This window comes from Mauremys mutica, chromosome 1, assembly GCF_020497125.1.
Source record: "Mauremys mutica isolate MM-2020 ecotype Southern chromosome 1, ASM2049712v1, whole genome shotgun sequence".
NCBI classification, from domain to species: domain Eukaryota; kingdom Metazoa; phylum Chordata; order Testudines; family Geoemydidae; genus Mauremys; species Mauremys mutica.
In genome coordinates, this window is record NC_059072.1 from 296599967 (window position 1) to 296616043 (window position 16077).

Below are 16077 nucleotides of genomic sequence, written 5' to 3' on the forward strand. Positions count from 1 at the left end.
ATGGGGCATTGTTTTTGTGTCTAATATGGTAAGTAGAAATACTCTAAATTGGTAAATTATTGAATATGGACACAGTTTATTAAGCAAGAGAGCAAAGTTGGTTTCTGTACATTAGCTATAAACATGTTAATTGTAGTCCATGCTCACTCTAGTCCAGTGTTACTCTATTGGTTTTATGCAGAGAAATGATTTGCGCTTGATTTTATAGAACAGAGACTCAAATTATATTTTTTGTCTAATGTGATTAATCTTTTTGGGGGGAAGGGCTCAAAAGTATACAGGGAAATAAAAATTTTTGCTATCAGCTCAGACAACAGAATTTCAGTAACAAATGTGTTCTAAACAACTTGTTGATTTTATGCTAGGAGCTGATTCCCTAAAAATAACCACTTTCTGCAAGTGAAATGTCTGATTCACAATGGGTTGTGGTTTCATATGGGGTTCATACACATACATAAATAGAACCATATTCTATTTGAAGGTAGTATTGAATCTCACTACAGAAAGCAGCGGTGTGAAGTGAATCAAATAAAGTTTGGTCCACTTTACTGAACAGCAGTACAAACGCTAATGAAACTGATTTCATTATGAGAGAGCTGATTTATGGGCAAGGTAAAGGCTTGTCTAAGTCTGAAATTGCTAATTTTAGTAATGGCACAAGGCTTTTTTTTCCACTCTCATGTATGCTTTGACATTGCTGTGGTGACCCTGAGGGTCTGATGGAATTCCCTCCATCTCTTTTCACAGAGGGTGATGAGACAGGAGTGATGGATAGCCTGCTGGAGGCCTTGCAGTCAGGTGCTGCTTTCCGAGACCGGAGAAAACGGACACCAAGGCCTAAAGGTGAATATTATACCTGTTCATGTTACTTTCTAAGGAATTATGACATAGAAAGACATTTTTGCTTAAAAAATGTATCACGAGTGCAGTGTGCTGCAGGCTAGAACTCCTTAGAGTCCCAGCAGCATGCGTAATCCTCTCCTTGCAATGACAAATTTCACAGAGATGCTCATTCCAGTTGGCTGATGTCAGTACCATTTTGCAAATCAATGTACTGAACTTAACATAGCCTGATTGTTATGACAATACTCTTCTATAGAAACATATGCACCTTATCTCTTTTGGGTTTATAGTAGCATAATTAAATGGGAAGAAAGTCATAACATTCTCCATTGAGTCAGATAATTTACTGATTTGCTCCCAGAAATATTTAACCTGAAGGGAAAAAAATCTACCTGGCAATATGGTTACACCTCTGAAAGTTAATGGATGATTGTATTATGTTTCTTTTCTTCACTTGCTTTTACAGATATACTGCAAAATCTCAGCCCAACCAATCAGAGGCCAGTTCTGAAACCTTGTAACCATGGTAATAAGCCATATTCATAAATTGCATGTTCTTATCTCAGTTTATCCTGTTGATCTGTGTTTTCTGAAGACTGCTGTGATAGTCCTGGTTTTCTATCTAATTTGAATAGTGAAATAAAGTATTGGGACCTAGTTGTTAAAGGATTACCTACCTCTCGTATGTTGCATCCCTAAACTATCTTTTCAGGGTACTTTGCTGAGCTAGTCTAGCCTTTGCGGGTTTTTTTTAATTTTAATTTTAGTTTTGTTTGCAGATGTAGCATTTAAATAACCCTATAAATTGTTAGATTCCGCCCCATGCCTCAGATGGATTATGAGCTGTGTTAGTAGAAGTGGACTATAGAGGCACATATTTTAACCACTGCAAAATATTTATAATGTTGAATTAGAGATTCATTGGTATTTACTCCATTTCTTTTCATATGTCATTTTTCTTGATAAGTAGAACTGCAGCTGGAGTTGCAAAGTGTCAGCAGGGAGTATCATACAGTACTGGGTATTAATATGGTAACACAGGTGGTGTTATATTAGCATGATGAGAGCAAATTAACAAACCATTTCACAGAAGACATTTTGATCGAATACTGTTCCTAATTTTGGCCCTGATCCTATAACCACTTAAATTCCATACATGAATAGTCTCATTGAACTTAGTGGGACTACTCTCATGCATAAAGTTAAGATCAGGATCAGGGCCTTTGTTTCTAATGTGTGACTTGTATGTTGGATAACCTACAAAATAATGTTCTGTTGGCTGTGTTGTTAAGGACGAGAAGGCCAGACTTTCCTTTATTCAGTTACTGAAAACGTCCTCTCAAAATGAAGTTTGCATACTTCGTATCCATCTGGAAGTAAATTTTTCAACAAAATTTGTCAAAATTTGCCTTGACCACTTTTGAGTTAGTAAAATGTTTGTCACTTTTTGGTGAACAAATAGTTTAAAAAATAATTGCTAATGGAGAGGTCATTAGTGCTTATGAGGAACTAATTACTCTGCTTGATTTGTTAGTTAAATGTTTTTGGTTTTCTTAAATAGTTATTACAGAAAAGGATGTAGTGAACATGCAAAATATAGATATTGTTTATAGCATTGTTGAAGTAACATGTTGAGAATCAATTACAAAATTGCTACCGTTCACATAATTTTATTTGACGTTTAATATGTATATACCTGTGTCCAATAATGGATCTGTTCAGTATTGCTGTTTTTTTCAGCCAGTGATGAAGACTCTGTCAAAGAGCATAGTATCATTTCCCAATCGGGAGGTTTTTTGCAAACATGAGAGTTGGGTTTTGTTTTGTTTTTTAAACATGAAAGCTTTAAATTCTGCAGAATTTTAGTCTGACATAGGAGTCTGATAAGTACATTAAGCAGGTAAGATGTAGCCCAGGGGTCGGCAACCTCTGGCATGCCGCTTGCCAGGGTAAGCACCCTGGCGGGCCAGGCCAGTTTGTTTACCTGTCGCGTCGGTAGGTTTGGCCAATAGCGGCTCCCACTAGCCACGGTTCGCCGTCCCAGGCCAATAGGGGTGGCGGGAAGCCACAGCCAGCACATCCCTCGCCTGCGCCGCTTCCCGCAGCCCCCATTGGTCTGGGACGGCGAACCGCGGCCAGCGGGAGCCGCGATCGGCCAAACCTGCCAACACGGCAGGTAAACAAACTGGCCCGCCCGCCAGGGTGCTTACCCTGGCAAGCCGCATGCCAGAGGTTGCCGACCCCTGATGTAGCCCATGACTGAGTTTGATACTAGGATTTAATATTTTGGCAGGAGAAAACACTTGATAATCAGTCTTTAATCTTCAGTTTTATGTTTCTCCTGTAGTCACTTTCACACTTGAGATCTTGAAAGAAATTCTGGTTTTAAAATGTTGTTTTTAAAATCAAGTCATCTTAGTTTTTCTGATATCAGATTAGGAGCAGGAAAACAAAAATATGAACCCACTTTGAAGGATTGCCTGTTGCACTAGCAAGCAACACATTTCAGGCTTGTTGACTTTACTGTGCATTCAGTAGTTCTGTATCTGAGCTGAACATCGCTACCAAGTGTACTGCACATTCTCCCGAATCCACTCATTTCAATCCTTGCCTTTTTTATAGTCTAGAACCTATACCTGTGGTAGAGGCATCATATGCCAGTAATTCTAAACTGAAAGCAAATATATCAGCAGCTTCTTGATCTTGCATTAATTTAGCAATGTGCCCTGGATACAGCCTGGAAATTTGAATAGATGCCAAGGATTATATCACTGCCCTATAAAAGTCAGTGGCTTACTTTGAGTTTAAAACAAGGGGGAACCTATTAAGTGCTAGTGCTGGAATATAGCACTTCACTTGTTTGTCCCTGCAAATGAGGATTAACAATGAATGTGCTGTGTTTAATATGCATTTCAGAGGCATACCTAGAATGAACTCCCTTTAAACACAGTGCAGTCCAAAAGAATTATGAATATAGCTTTGGAAATTCACCCGCCCATTCATTCATCCAGGGCAAGTAGGAATATTTATTGGCTAAGTATCATCAACTTTGGTATAATCTGAGTTTTTTATATATATTCTTTTTGCATTTGTGATTGCTCATTTGGACAGTTATTTTACCAGAGTATAAAACCTCAGGGAGGTCTTCCTAAATCTGCAGGCAGCTTTAGTGTCAATATTAGCTCAGCCAAAGACAGCATCCACTACCAAGATATACAGTTCCCCAGAGGGGTGGGGGAGAAGGAGGCGGGTGGTCCTGGTCTTCCACTTCTGAAACAGGGGTCACTGGCAATGGGTGGGTCCCAACCACTCCAGCAGTAGGACTCTGGAGTGGCAGCAGTCTCCCTTTTCAAGCCCTTTATCTGATGAGTTGGGTTTGTTCAGATCCCCTATATAATAATTCTCGGCTGGAATGATAGGCAGGTGCCTGCCATAGTTGCTTGGGCTGCCTCCCTGCTCTTCAGACCACTGCCTCCTTTTTTGGGGTGCCCTGGATGTGAGCTGGCAGGGTTCCCTTCTGCAGTCGCAGGAGAGAACTCTGTGGGACTAGAATAAATTGATTCACTGGAGGACAGTGAAGGGGCGGCCAAGCATTAATGGATTGACTTTGGTACATGGCAGAGTGAGGGGCATCATTAAATAAAGCCTAGAGTTCAACCACTCGTTGACCAAACTCTTCAGCCACAGTGGCTGGAGGGGTAACCGTGTTGTGGCTTGGGGCACCTGTGTATTTTGGCCTGGTGTGTCAGTTTAGTGCTTGAGCTAGTAGGTGTAGATAATAAATAGACGGCATTTGCTTTATACTATTTATACAGGCCAAATCATCATCTAAAAATAAAATGGACTATACTGAAATTGCATTGCCACAAAAAAAGTATATTAACTCTCACAGAAATAATGTATCACAAGGATTTAAAAAAAAGAAAGGTTAGCAAAACATACTAACATCTATTTTGAGAGCTTCTTTCTTTTGATGCTGTGGACCTGCAGTTGCTTCCTTCTCAGTCTGTTTTACTTCTTTAACCCCGCTCCCTCTCTTGGTGGAAAGTAACTAGTGTTCCAAAACAGTTTTCCTTAGTTCATTGGAGCAAAATCCTCAGATATCAGATTTCCCTGTGTAGTTTAAAATTGGTTCCGGGCCAATGGGAGCTGCAGGGCCAGTGCTCGGGGTGGGTTGGGGGCAGCGCGCAGAGGACAGGTTGCCACTTGCAGCCATCTTCCCAGATCTGGCACCCCACACCTGCTCCTGTACCCCAACCCCCTGCCCTCTCCAGCACTCAAACTCCCTCAGGGCCCACAGCCCCTCCCGTGCCCCAACCCTGCACTCCCCTCCCCCCCACACACTATGAACCCCTCGTGGCTCTCCCTGTGCCTAGGAGCAGCAGGGACATGTCGCTGCTTCCGGGGAGCCATGCGGAGCCAGGTAGGGAGGCTGCCAGCTCTGCACCAACCAGACTATAAACTGGAGTTTCATTGAAGATCAGAAATGCCGGTTTATAGAGCTTTCCAGTTGGTAAAGTGCCAGATAACAGAGCTTTTACTGTACTATCCTTTTTCTTTTTAGCAGCTATCGGTGGGTTTATTACTGTAGACAGCTAGCTAGTAACTATCCAGAATAATTAAACAGAAGCAAAAAGAATATAAATTCTGAAATTCTTAGGTGCAATAAGTTTGGACACAACTTCATTTTTTTTTTTAGAAGAGTTTGTAAGCTTTCTGTGTCAATCATATGACTCTAAATAATAAAACTCATTTGGAAAAAGACACATTTTTTTCTTTTTCATATGTAATCGAAACCTATCATTTATTGTTTCAGCACAGGTGTCTAGTTCCACAAATAAACTTCCCCCTTTACCTCTGTAACAAGGATCTGTCATCTAGATAGCATAAAACTCCATAATATTTGTACTATATTAGGTTTCAGTACAGCCTGAGTACTAAATACTCTCTAGTGAAGCCTCATACCCTGAAATGGGTATTTTGAGATTTTTTCATTTGGGCACTACCTGCAGTTAAACTCCAGCAAATCTAAAATGTCCTCACATAACCATAAATGGGGTGGGTAAACCATGGCATTTGTCATAATGTTATGGATTTGTACCACTATAACTGAAGAAAAAGATTCGGGGGGGGGGGAACTGGATATTGATCCATGTCTAGCTAAAGCCAATGGCAATCTCATAATCTTCAAAAATACAGGTAATGTCATCTTGTTTCAGGCTGCAAATTCCAAAACTTTCATAGGAAACAACACTTTACCTAAACAGCTTATTACTCAACAACTTGTTTTACAGCATATTGCAATGGTCTTGTCTTTCAAAACTTTGACTTGGCATGTGCAACTTGTTCTTCAGACTGCAGAGTAATAAGCATCTGAACATATCTTACACACACGCTTTCAAAAATAGCAAATACTTGATTTACCAGGACAAGTGAATATGTACATGTTGTCACTGGTTACTCGAGTAATTGCAGTTCTGAGCCCGTTCACTACGATGACACCCAAGTTGTGCTCTTGCCATGAATGCCCTTTTATACTTTAAATTCCCCCAAATGTCCAGTATCAGCTCAGTGTTGTTTCTGACTAAATATTTTACAATATAGTTGAAAGATACCATCTCCATTAGAGATTTCCATTTTAACTTCTTTTTATGTATTGTAATTATTAATTAAATGTTTTCTCTGGTCTGAACAGATAGTTCTTCCAGCTGAGGAGCTGTCCTTTAAAGGTTCTCAGGTTCTGCAGCAAGATACTTTGCTCTTCCTGTCTGCTTCCTCTGCAGTCCCTATGGTACTGTCCACTGGAAAGGCTGGGCTTCCCAAAAATCTCTCATAAGTTGTCATTAATTATTTTAGTTTCAGAAACCTAATCTTATAAAGGAAGCACTGTAGTGCATAGTCCCCTAAGGCGGACATCTCAGATAATAGATTGGAGAAACAAAAATTTCTGTTCTTTCACTGAGTGGATTGTCTTCTACCGAAAGTGGCACATGCTTGTTTTCACTTCAGAACCTGGCCCATTTTTATGGTCAAAATTAGTAATTATTTTTTGTATATGCTGCTTGAAGCGTTTTCTCTCCATTTAGACTTTTTTCTATTATTGCAGTGGTCTGAAATATTATGTTCCTATGAAGAGAAGCTTATTCTGGGAGTGTCATAGCACCTTAAGGCTCTAAAACCTTTTCACTAGATTTTTGTCATGACATTGTCCTAAAGTCATGGGGGGGAGAGGAGGGGGTGTTTCTATCCACTACAGTTCAATACTGCTTTTTTATTTGCTTTTTATTCATTAGCAACTACATTAGTTATAAGTTCACATCAATCTACGTAAATATTAAAACACTCTAATTAACATAAATCATTAGCTACAGCAAATACAACATGCTATACATACCTCTCCCATGATTTATTTTGAGGACTTTATGCAACAGATGTCATTGTGCATCCAAAAGTGTGTAAGGTTTCAATTCAGCAACCACTAGCTTCCAGGGAAGAAGCTGCCAGAGCAGCTGAGTCCTGAAACAACAACATCAAGGAACACTTGTGGGGAGCAGGCCAGAAAAGCCTATTGGGGGTTTAGAAATAGAAGAATAATATCCGTTATTTATTATAATTCCCTGAAGTGTGCTAGGCACTTCACAGTGCAAATAAAATGGCACAGTCAGGAGGCTCATCATTTGTCTTAAAGGTGGAGTAAATAGTTGATGAGGGTTTTAGCACATCAGTTTCCAACCTTATAAATAGTCTTGAGATCAGTTTGAGGAATGGTCAGAGATCTGTATCAATTCCCTTTCTAGCTGAGCCTTTGCTGATCTCTAATATCTAAGCAAGTAGAGGGAGGAACAGGTTCAGTAGTGCCAGGACACCCCTTCTGCATTCAGTAAGGCATTTCTTTTTCTAATTTACATCCATGACAGAAAAAAAAATTGGCACTCACTAGACTCTCCTCAGTGATCAAGTTTGTGCAGGTTAACACCGTGTAAAGTAGCCTAAGGCTGATGCCTAAGGCTGTTCTGAATAGAAGTCACCAATCTAAAATGTAAGGAAAAGCAGATTTCCTTAAGTAAATGGAAATTAATTTATGATATGCTTAAGTTTCAGACTACTGTAAATGGGAAAAGTAATACTAAAATGTAAGGGAAACTGCAGATTGGCTGATTTTAGTGATTGTAGTGCCTGAAATAAATCTCTCTCGTGATAACTAATCTGAATAGATACCAGCATAAGTTACACCTCTCATGTGTAAAAATAGGTACCACACTCATTTCTGTGTTGAAATGACTCTCCCTTTGCATGAAAGATTTACTTAACTATTACTGCTTTCCAGAGAATCAGTAAAAATTAAACTCATGTATGCATCATATTTAGTCCAAAGTATTTTAAACCCCAGTAATTAAATAAAATCCTTATCCAGGCATGTAATTCTCATTCTAATTAAATAAATGAAAACCTTTTTTAAAGTCGTTTGATTTTTGTGAGTTCTTATTATCTGTAGTAGAACTGTCACTTGAGGGTCAAATTAATGCTTTTACTACCAGATCTGGAACAGCAATGCTAGGCTCAGGTCAAGCTTGTTTCTTGAGACCTCCAGTGCAGATACTGAGAACATATTATTTAATTTCAACATTACTGTCTCTGTTTTTGTAATGTATAAGAGGCTCCATCCTGCAGCATTGTCATTTAACTAAAAGTCCAGTTTTACTTTTGCTTCATTTTGTCTTGATCTTCAGTGTATGTCCTTTATTTTAATATCTTTCATATAATTGTGTGTGGTGACAATATACATTCAGGCAGTAGTTATTCACACACAAGAATGGCTATACTGGTCAGACCAAATGTCCATCTAGCTCAGTATCTTGTCTTCTGACAGTGACCAATGCCAAGTACTTCCGAGGGAATGAACAGAACAGGTAATCCTCAAGTGATCCATCCCCTGTCGCCCATTCCCAGTTTCTGGCAACAGAGGCTATAGACCCCTGAAACCTGTGAAGGCAGCTGCTAGAACTGGTGATCTCCCCTTCCTATTTTGAGCTAATTAATCCAGTGCAGAAGATGGAATCTGCACTTGGACCTGGCAGGAGTGCTCTAACAACTCCTCTGTTAGAACCCATGAGAAAGAAAAGCCAGTAAGGATCCTATCTTTTAAGATCTTATTCCAGAGGCTCTTTGTGTGGCCAAAAGAACTGAGGAAGTGCAGGCTCTGATTTGTAGGAGGAAATTTTATAAGATTTCTGCAAGATGGGTCGTTCTCAGTTGTGCCACTTTTGGGATCAAAAGGCACAAATTCCATTTATTTGAGCTAAGCAGTAGTTATGCTCAACCTATGCGCTAACCAAAAGAACCCCAGCAATCCAGACTACACTGATTAGATGTCAAAAGTTCTTTGGCTCTGCCTGGAAAGGACAACAGAGTTCAGAGATGTTCTTTGTTCCATAGGGAACTCAGCAATAATCCTGCAATTCAACTTTGAATGAATGGAAAAAAGATCAACCCAAGGATACCCTTTTTATTAATGATGTTGTTTTGTTTAGAACTGACACCGCTGTTGGAACTATACAAGATACAAATAATCCCTGCCCTGAGAATTTATAGTCTAAAATAGTTGCAAAAAAGATGACATAGTTAGATAGTCAGAGGAGGGTAGTGAACCTTCTAGGAGAATTTTGAATGAGGAGTTAGGAAGAAGGGTCAGATACCTTCCAGCCCTTTCAACCAGAGCAATAACTTAGACCTTGATAATGAATGCAAAGGCATTCTTGCTTAGAAATCTGTAAGGCTGTCACATGAGGTTTAGTGAACATTTCTGCCAAATACTGCAGAATGGATGTGCAGGCTTCAGCTGAGACAGAAGGATATTTTAGTTGGCTGTAAAATGCTATCAACACCCTTATACATCCATACTGTTTGGGGACTGTTATAGACAGATGGAGGAACAATAAGTCTTGTTAACTTCTTTGTGTTTTATGTTTCCAGAACCTTTCTAATCAAGCTTAGGACAGGCTATTTTTTTTTTAAGAGCAAGATATAGCTCTAACTTTACAAAAGATTGCTGGATCATTCCAGGTTTTCTAGGTAACTTTACAGATTTCCTGTTTGACTGTTCCTGTTGTATGTTCATTGCTGTTGAAGTGTCATTTGAAGATTCTGAGATGGCAAACCCCTTAGATACTTAAGGATGTTCAGATGTAAGCTCTTCCTCTCTGCACCAACAGAGAAGAAATGTACTTACATATCTAGTTTGACATATAGAAGATCTAGAAGAAAAAGAAGCAAATATTTCTAAGAGTAACTAGTGATTTTGAGTGGCCAACTGGAGACATCCTTATATGGGCCTGAACTTTTCATAAACAGCTGAGCTCTCATCCTTTGAAAATTAGGCCTTTTTAAGATCTGTAAGCTGAAAACCCCAAATCACTAGTCATTTCTGAAAAATCTTGCCAATATGAATAGGTACTTTGTTCATGGGAACTCCTTTTTCAAGGGGAGCAAGGACATTGTCTGCTTTGTAAAAAGAAATGTGACAAGGAGGTGACATTTGGTAGCAGTGATCCAGTATACTCTGTAATTACAGCAAATGTCATCTTATGTACTGTGGTAATCTAGGTAACTAGACTTCCAAAACCTACTGTATAAAGTTATATATTCAAAGGCATTGCTCTCAATATGCATCAGTGGACAATCTTAAATCAGCTAAGGAAGTTTTAAATTACTTACAGTTTATCCTTATTCATCTTTTCATTGTTTAGCCATGCAGAACTTTTCACTCTAAGAAAATTATGGCGTTGATCTGGTACAGCAGAGAGGTACTGTCACTTGTAAGGGTGCCTATTAAGTATTTGCCATGCTTGTTAAACAAAGTTGTTGGATTTTGACAAAAATTTATTAGACATTTTTCAGCTGTTGCTCATTGACAGCTAAGTTAAAGTTATCTAAATCAGAAACTTCTTTTAAATATCTAAACACAATGAGACAAATGGAACTGAACAGGTCTACATATTATTTTTCTTCTTTTTTTTAAATTTGTGTAGACTTTTGTAAAGTGTTGTAGTGTTTACCTTTTTTAAAAGGTAGTTTAACATGTATGAGATACTTCAATAGCTAAGGTAATAGCTCCATCAATTGACACACATGGGAAATGGTTTGTGTTTAGTTAAAGATGGGTCTATGCCAAAACTCCAAATCAAACCATCTTCAAATGTTGAAAAAAGTTTAGATCCATATGCAGACTCTGTGACTCAGACCCTTCTCTGTATTTAGTACAATACCGTATAGATGGTGTCCTGGAGGATGTAAAGCCAGCAAAGGAAAAGACAAATTAATCATGGATGAGTCTGAGTGTTCTTTTCTTCATCCCTCTTCACCATATTAGTGAACTCAGTCCCTTAATAATTTACTTTCTTTTCTTCATTATTTGTTTGAGAATTTCCAAATACAATGCTAATATAATTTCTTTTAGCCATAGTAGCTGTTGCAATTTAAGAGTGAAGCTTGGAAAAGTCTCTGGAATTATATTGCACCCTGATTCTTTTCATTATCAGGAACCCATCCAGACACACTGAGACCAAGATAAATGACACATTAAGTATAATTAGAAAAATATACATCATAGCTCTATGAAAGATGATATAGCCCCACTGCATCTGACTGCTTTCTCCCTGTCCTACGGGAGCTCTCCAAGTCAAAGTCAGGGGCACTCTAGAGACTAGCCCAAACTGTTTCTTTCCCTTCTTGGGTAGGAGCACCTGGAAGCTTTTTCCCCAGCTCCTAGGAGCATCCAGGTGAATATCATAAACATTCAATTTGTGTAATCCAACCACTGATTCAAATGAAGATCAAGTCCTTCTCTGCATCTTGGACTAGATGACTTCCTGAGGTCTCTTCCAACCCTAATCTTCTATGATTCTATGATCTTATTAAACAAACTACCAAACCTGATTCACACTTGAAGACCTTAAATCCTTTAATTTCCAGCAAATACTCCAAAAGAGAGAGCACCCAAGTACAAGACCACCTTGGCCAACATTTTTTTTTTCCCCAAATGCCCAGGGACACAAACTTTCAGATTTTCTATAAAAGCTTTCAGGGCTAAGTAGATTAAATAGCCAGAACAATTATGAAATAACTTTCATTTTACCTTCTTTTTAAAACTGAGCTTTTATTTAAAAGATCAGAAAGAGTTTGAGCTGCACTGAATTAGGAGAGGAGATTAATCATCATTGCGATCACCATCATTAAGGCAAATCTCAGAGGGGAAAATAGCCTTCTTACAGACCAAGTGCCAGCTAAATCGATCTCTCGGTAGGGTTTTAACACAGTCTGTCTGGATGTTCAGTCTGTGTCCATCATTGGTGATTTTACTGTGCCACTGAAGATTTTGGTGACCATTTGATTTGTCATCCATGTACTGTCATTCCTTGGTAAATCCCTTGTGAATGGCATACCAGATTCATGTGCTCTAAAAGAGTCACATCACCCCTCTCCTCCAAAACAACAGCAACTGCCTCTGCAGGAGTATGCGAAGGCGGAAGATGATGAGCCAGATCCAGTGGTACTAATAGGCATATCATCTTCCTCACCCAATGAGGTAATTGCCCCATCTTCACCATTCCCACCTGACGACCATAGCTGACATCAAGAACTATTGCAGAGCGGAGTGGCAGAACTTCAAATTTCATTAGAAGAAGTTCAAGACAAGCAATACAAGCTCTTGGATATCCTGCAGCCCCCTAGACTCAATTGGGTTGTTCTCCTGATGAATGAAGTCATTATGGAGCCAGCTAGAGTGTTATGGCATACACCAGTAACTTGTACCTCTATTCTATAAGAACGAACAAATGTTATTTGTGCTTGTAAAGGGAGCAAAATTATTTTTCACCCACTCTGCCCCCAACTCCACAGCAGTACAAACAGCCATGGAAAGATCGAGGCAGCAACATCCTAAAAATAACCTTGTAGACAAGGGAGCTAAATGCCTGGACCTTCTGGGGAGGAAGGTATTTACATCCACCAGGCTCCAGTTCAGAAGCTCTAACTATAAGTGCCTGTTAGCGAAATATGATTTTATGAACTACTTGAAGTTCTTGGACTTGGATAAAATCCTCATGGAGAACAGAGCCCAATTCCAAGCCCTTGCTGAGGAAGCTAGACGCGTGGCTAAAGCCTCACTGCACACTGTAGTGGATGCAGCCAATACTGCAACAAGATCTTAGTGACCACAAAATAATGCAGCAAGAGTCATGACTTCACTTTTCAGAGATCCCCAGGGAGGTTCAGAACTCCACTGAGGATTTGCCTTTTTATGAAACTAACCTCTATAATGAGAAACCAGATAAATCTTTGCAATCGTTAAAAGATTCCAAGATAACCCTCTGATGCCTGGTCATTTATACCTTGTCCCTAAAGAGGAAGCAAGATAAACAGGTATATAAGCCGAGATCTCTTCCACTGCCTTTCTACCACCAAAAACCATACTAACTGCCACACAAGTGTCAAAAGGTGCAGAGGTCAACATATGAATCCCCCTTACACCTGTATAACAGCCTCCCAACCTCATCCATTGACTAAAGTTTACTTTTGACGGGATGCTCAAGAGTTGCTACCTAACTATGGTGACATACCCACCTGTTTCCAAAGTCCACTTTGGTGGCAGCCTAGCATACTTTGCTTATAACTGGAGGGCTGTAGCATCAGACAAGTGTGTACTAGATATCATCCACTTTGGAAACACCATCAAGTTGCTTTCTCCACCTCCTCCAAAAACCCCTTCCCGGCCCCTTTTCAGGGACCACTCTCACAAGAAGATCCTCCAATAATATTGGACTTATTCCTCAAACAACACCTCAGCGTCAAGGGAAAGTGTTCATTTCCAGCTATTTTATAGTTCACAAGAAAAAGGGATGATGGAAGTCCGTTCTTGACCTACGTTGACTAAATATTTGTATTCACAAATTAAAATTCTGCATGATGACAATGGCATCCCTCCTTGGAAAAAGACACATGGTTTGCAGCAATCTACATGAAAGATGTTTACTTTCATATGGACATTCAGCCATCCCACAGAAGGTTCCTGATATTTCTGAGAAGAACAATACCAGATCAGAATTCTCCCATTTGTTCTGGCAACGGCACCCAGGGTCTTCACAGAGGTCTTCTCAGCGATGGCAGCACAGATCAGATGAAACAGCTACACCATCTTCCCATGCAAAATATAGTAGACGAAATGTGTTAAATATGAATATCCCTGAGGTAATTAGACTTTCTAGGCACCCTCACCAAGTTTTAACAAGCCTCCTGTCTCTATTTACAAGAACGCAAAAAGTAGTAATAATGGCTGATGCATACTGTACATTACGAATTGTAGTCAGTCTGCACAGATTCTTTGTAACCATTTCAGATCTGTAATAGATAACATGACAAGTTTTTACTAATAAGAGAGAGAGGATAAATAGCTGACAGTGTGTTAATGATTTAGGAAATGGTTTATAATCTATTTCCATATTGATGGTTACATCTTTGGGGAAGGGAGTGTTTGTTATATGTGTATGGTGTCTAGAAAAATGATGCCCCAGTCCCTAACTGAGACCTCTCAGTAGTACCTCAATACTTGTAATTAACAGCAATAATAAAAATGACTGTGTATGGATGCAACAAGACAGCATGGAGGTACATAGTGAAAATTATTTTCATAACTGGAAAGCCTAGACTGTAGTTAATTTTATTTAAAAACAAAACAAACAAAGTTTTGACTGTGGGCAGTATAGAAAAATGTGTAGAAAAATGCTCCATCTAACAGAATACAAAAATCTTCAAGAGCCTCTCCTAGTATAAATACAATCAATCACTTTGATGAAAACGTTTAGTAGGTTAACTCTTACCTAATTTTATGGCTTATTGTTAAGCCTCTTGGTCAGGGATGGCCAATCTGAGCCTGAGAAGGAGCCAGAATTTACCAATGTACATTGCCAAAGAGCCATAGTAATACGTCAGCAGCCCCCACATCAGCTCCCCCACCCCCCACTCCCAGTGCCTCTCATCCACTGGCAGCCCTGCCAATCAGTGCTTCCCGCTCCCTCCCCGCACCTCCCGATCAGCTGTTTTGTGGCATGCAGGAGGCTTGGGGCGGCGGGGGGAGGAGTGAGGGCACGGCAGGCTCAGGGGAGGGGATGGGAAGGAGTGGAGGTGCAGGCAGGGCCTGTGGCAGAGACAAGGGTTGAGCAGTGAGCACCCCTCAGCACATTGGAAAGTTTGCACCTGTAGCTCCATCCCCAGAGTTGGTGCCTATACAAGGAGCAGCATATTAACTTCTGAAGAGCTGCATGTGGTTCCGGAGCCAGAGGTTCCCGGGTTTTACAAAAAGTAGTATTTGTTTCCAATTTTCACCCTACTTTTGTATCATTCAAATATATAAAAAATAACTTGTTTTTATTAGGAAAATTCAATACATTGCATGAGATATATGTACTACAATAATACATTAGTCTGGGTGTATATGCAAAACTACCTGTTGAAGTAAGGCTATGTATTAGTCTTGAAGATACACACAATAAACAAACAGGCATGCACACAAGTTCTGAAGTACGGGCACATTTGAACATACTGATGAATCTCATGCCTACCATGTACACATTTCAAGCCGTTGGCAGATAACAATTGAAAGATTTGACACACTAAAATGGGAAGAAAACCAAAGTCTGTATCAGAATACATTTCAGAACACAAGGAAGTATTCGAAAGTTGAAAAAAGAAACAGGAGAAAAGAATTAAATTGAGTGTATGTGCTGCAAATTGTGCAGCATCAGAGTTGACACATGAGCCTACTGGATTAAAGAATATTTGGAGACCAAACCACACAAAAATAAAAACAAGCAATCATTGGAATCAGCATTTGTCCAGGCATGACCGAAAGAGTGAGATCAATACATTGTAGTAAGTAAATTTGTACATGCCCTCTGTTTTTCAGGGCAGCTGTTAAGCCTTGCTGATGGCCCTTGGGGGTGGACGTTGTACAAAATTTTTGTTCAGCTGCAAAATGTTTGCCAAATGCAATCAATCTGACCAAGAAATATTTGGAGGAGAATAAAGTTGCTCTGACCAACAAAATTAAAGAGAAGTTGGCTGGGAATATAATTAGTTATTTGATTTTTGACGAATCACCAGATGTTCTTCTTTGAGTGATTGTTCATGTCCATCCCAACCAGGTGTGTGCGTGCCGTGTGCACGCCAGCCGGAAGAGTT

The 16077-nt window shown here is 39.6% G+C and overlaps 1 protein-coding gene across 4 annotated transcripts in view; it reads left to right on the forward strand.

The window, feature by feature from the left end:
* The window catches only part of DIAPH3 (diaphanous related formin 3), a 509860-nt gene that overhangs the window by 383990 nt on the left and 109793 nt on the right, over positions 1-16077 (forward strand). For all 4 annotated transcript variants that reach the window (XM_045012145.1, XM_045012154.1, XM_045012162.1 and 1 more), the window contains 2 exons: positions 748-843; positions 1310-1369. In XM_045012145.1, coding sequence (XP_044868080.1) covers positions 748-843; positions 1310-1369 — 156 coding nt within the window. The remainder of the gene's footprint in view (positions 1-747; positions 844-1309; positions 1370-16077) is intronic.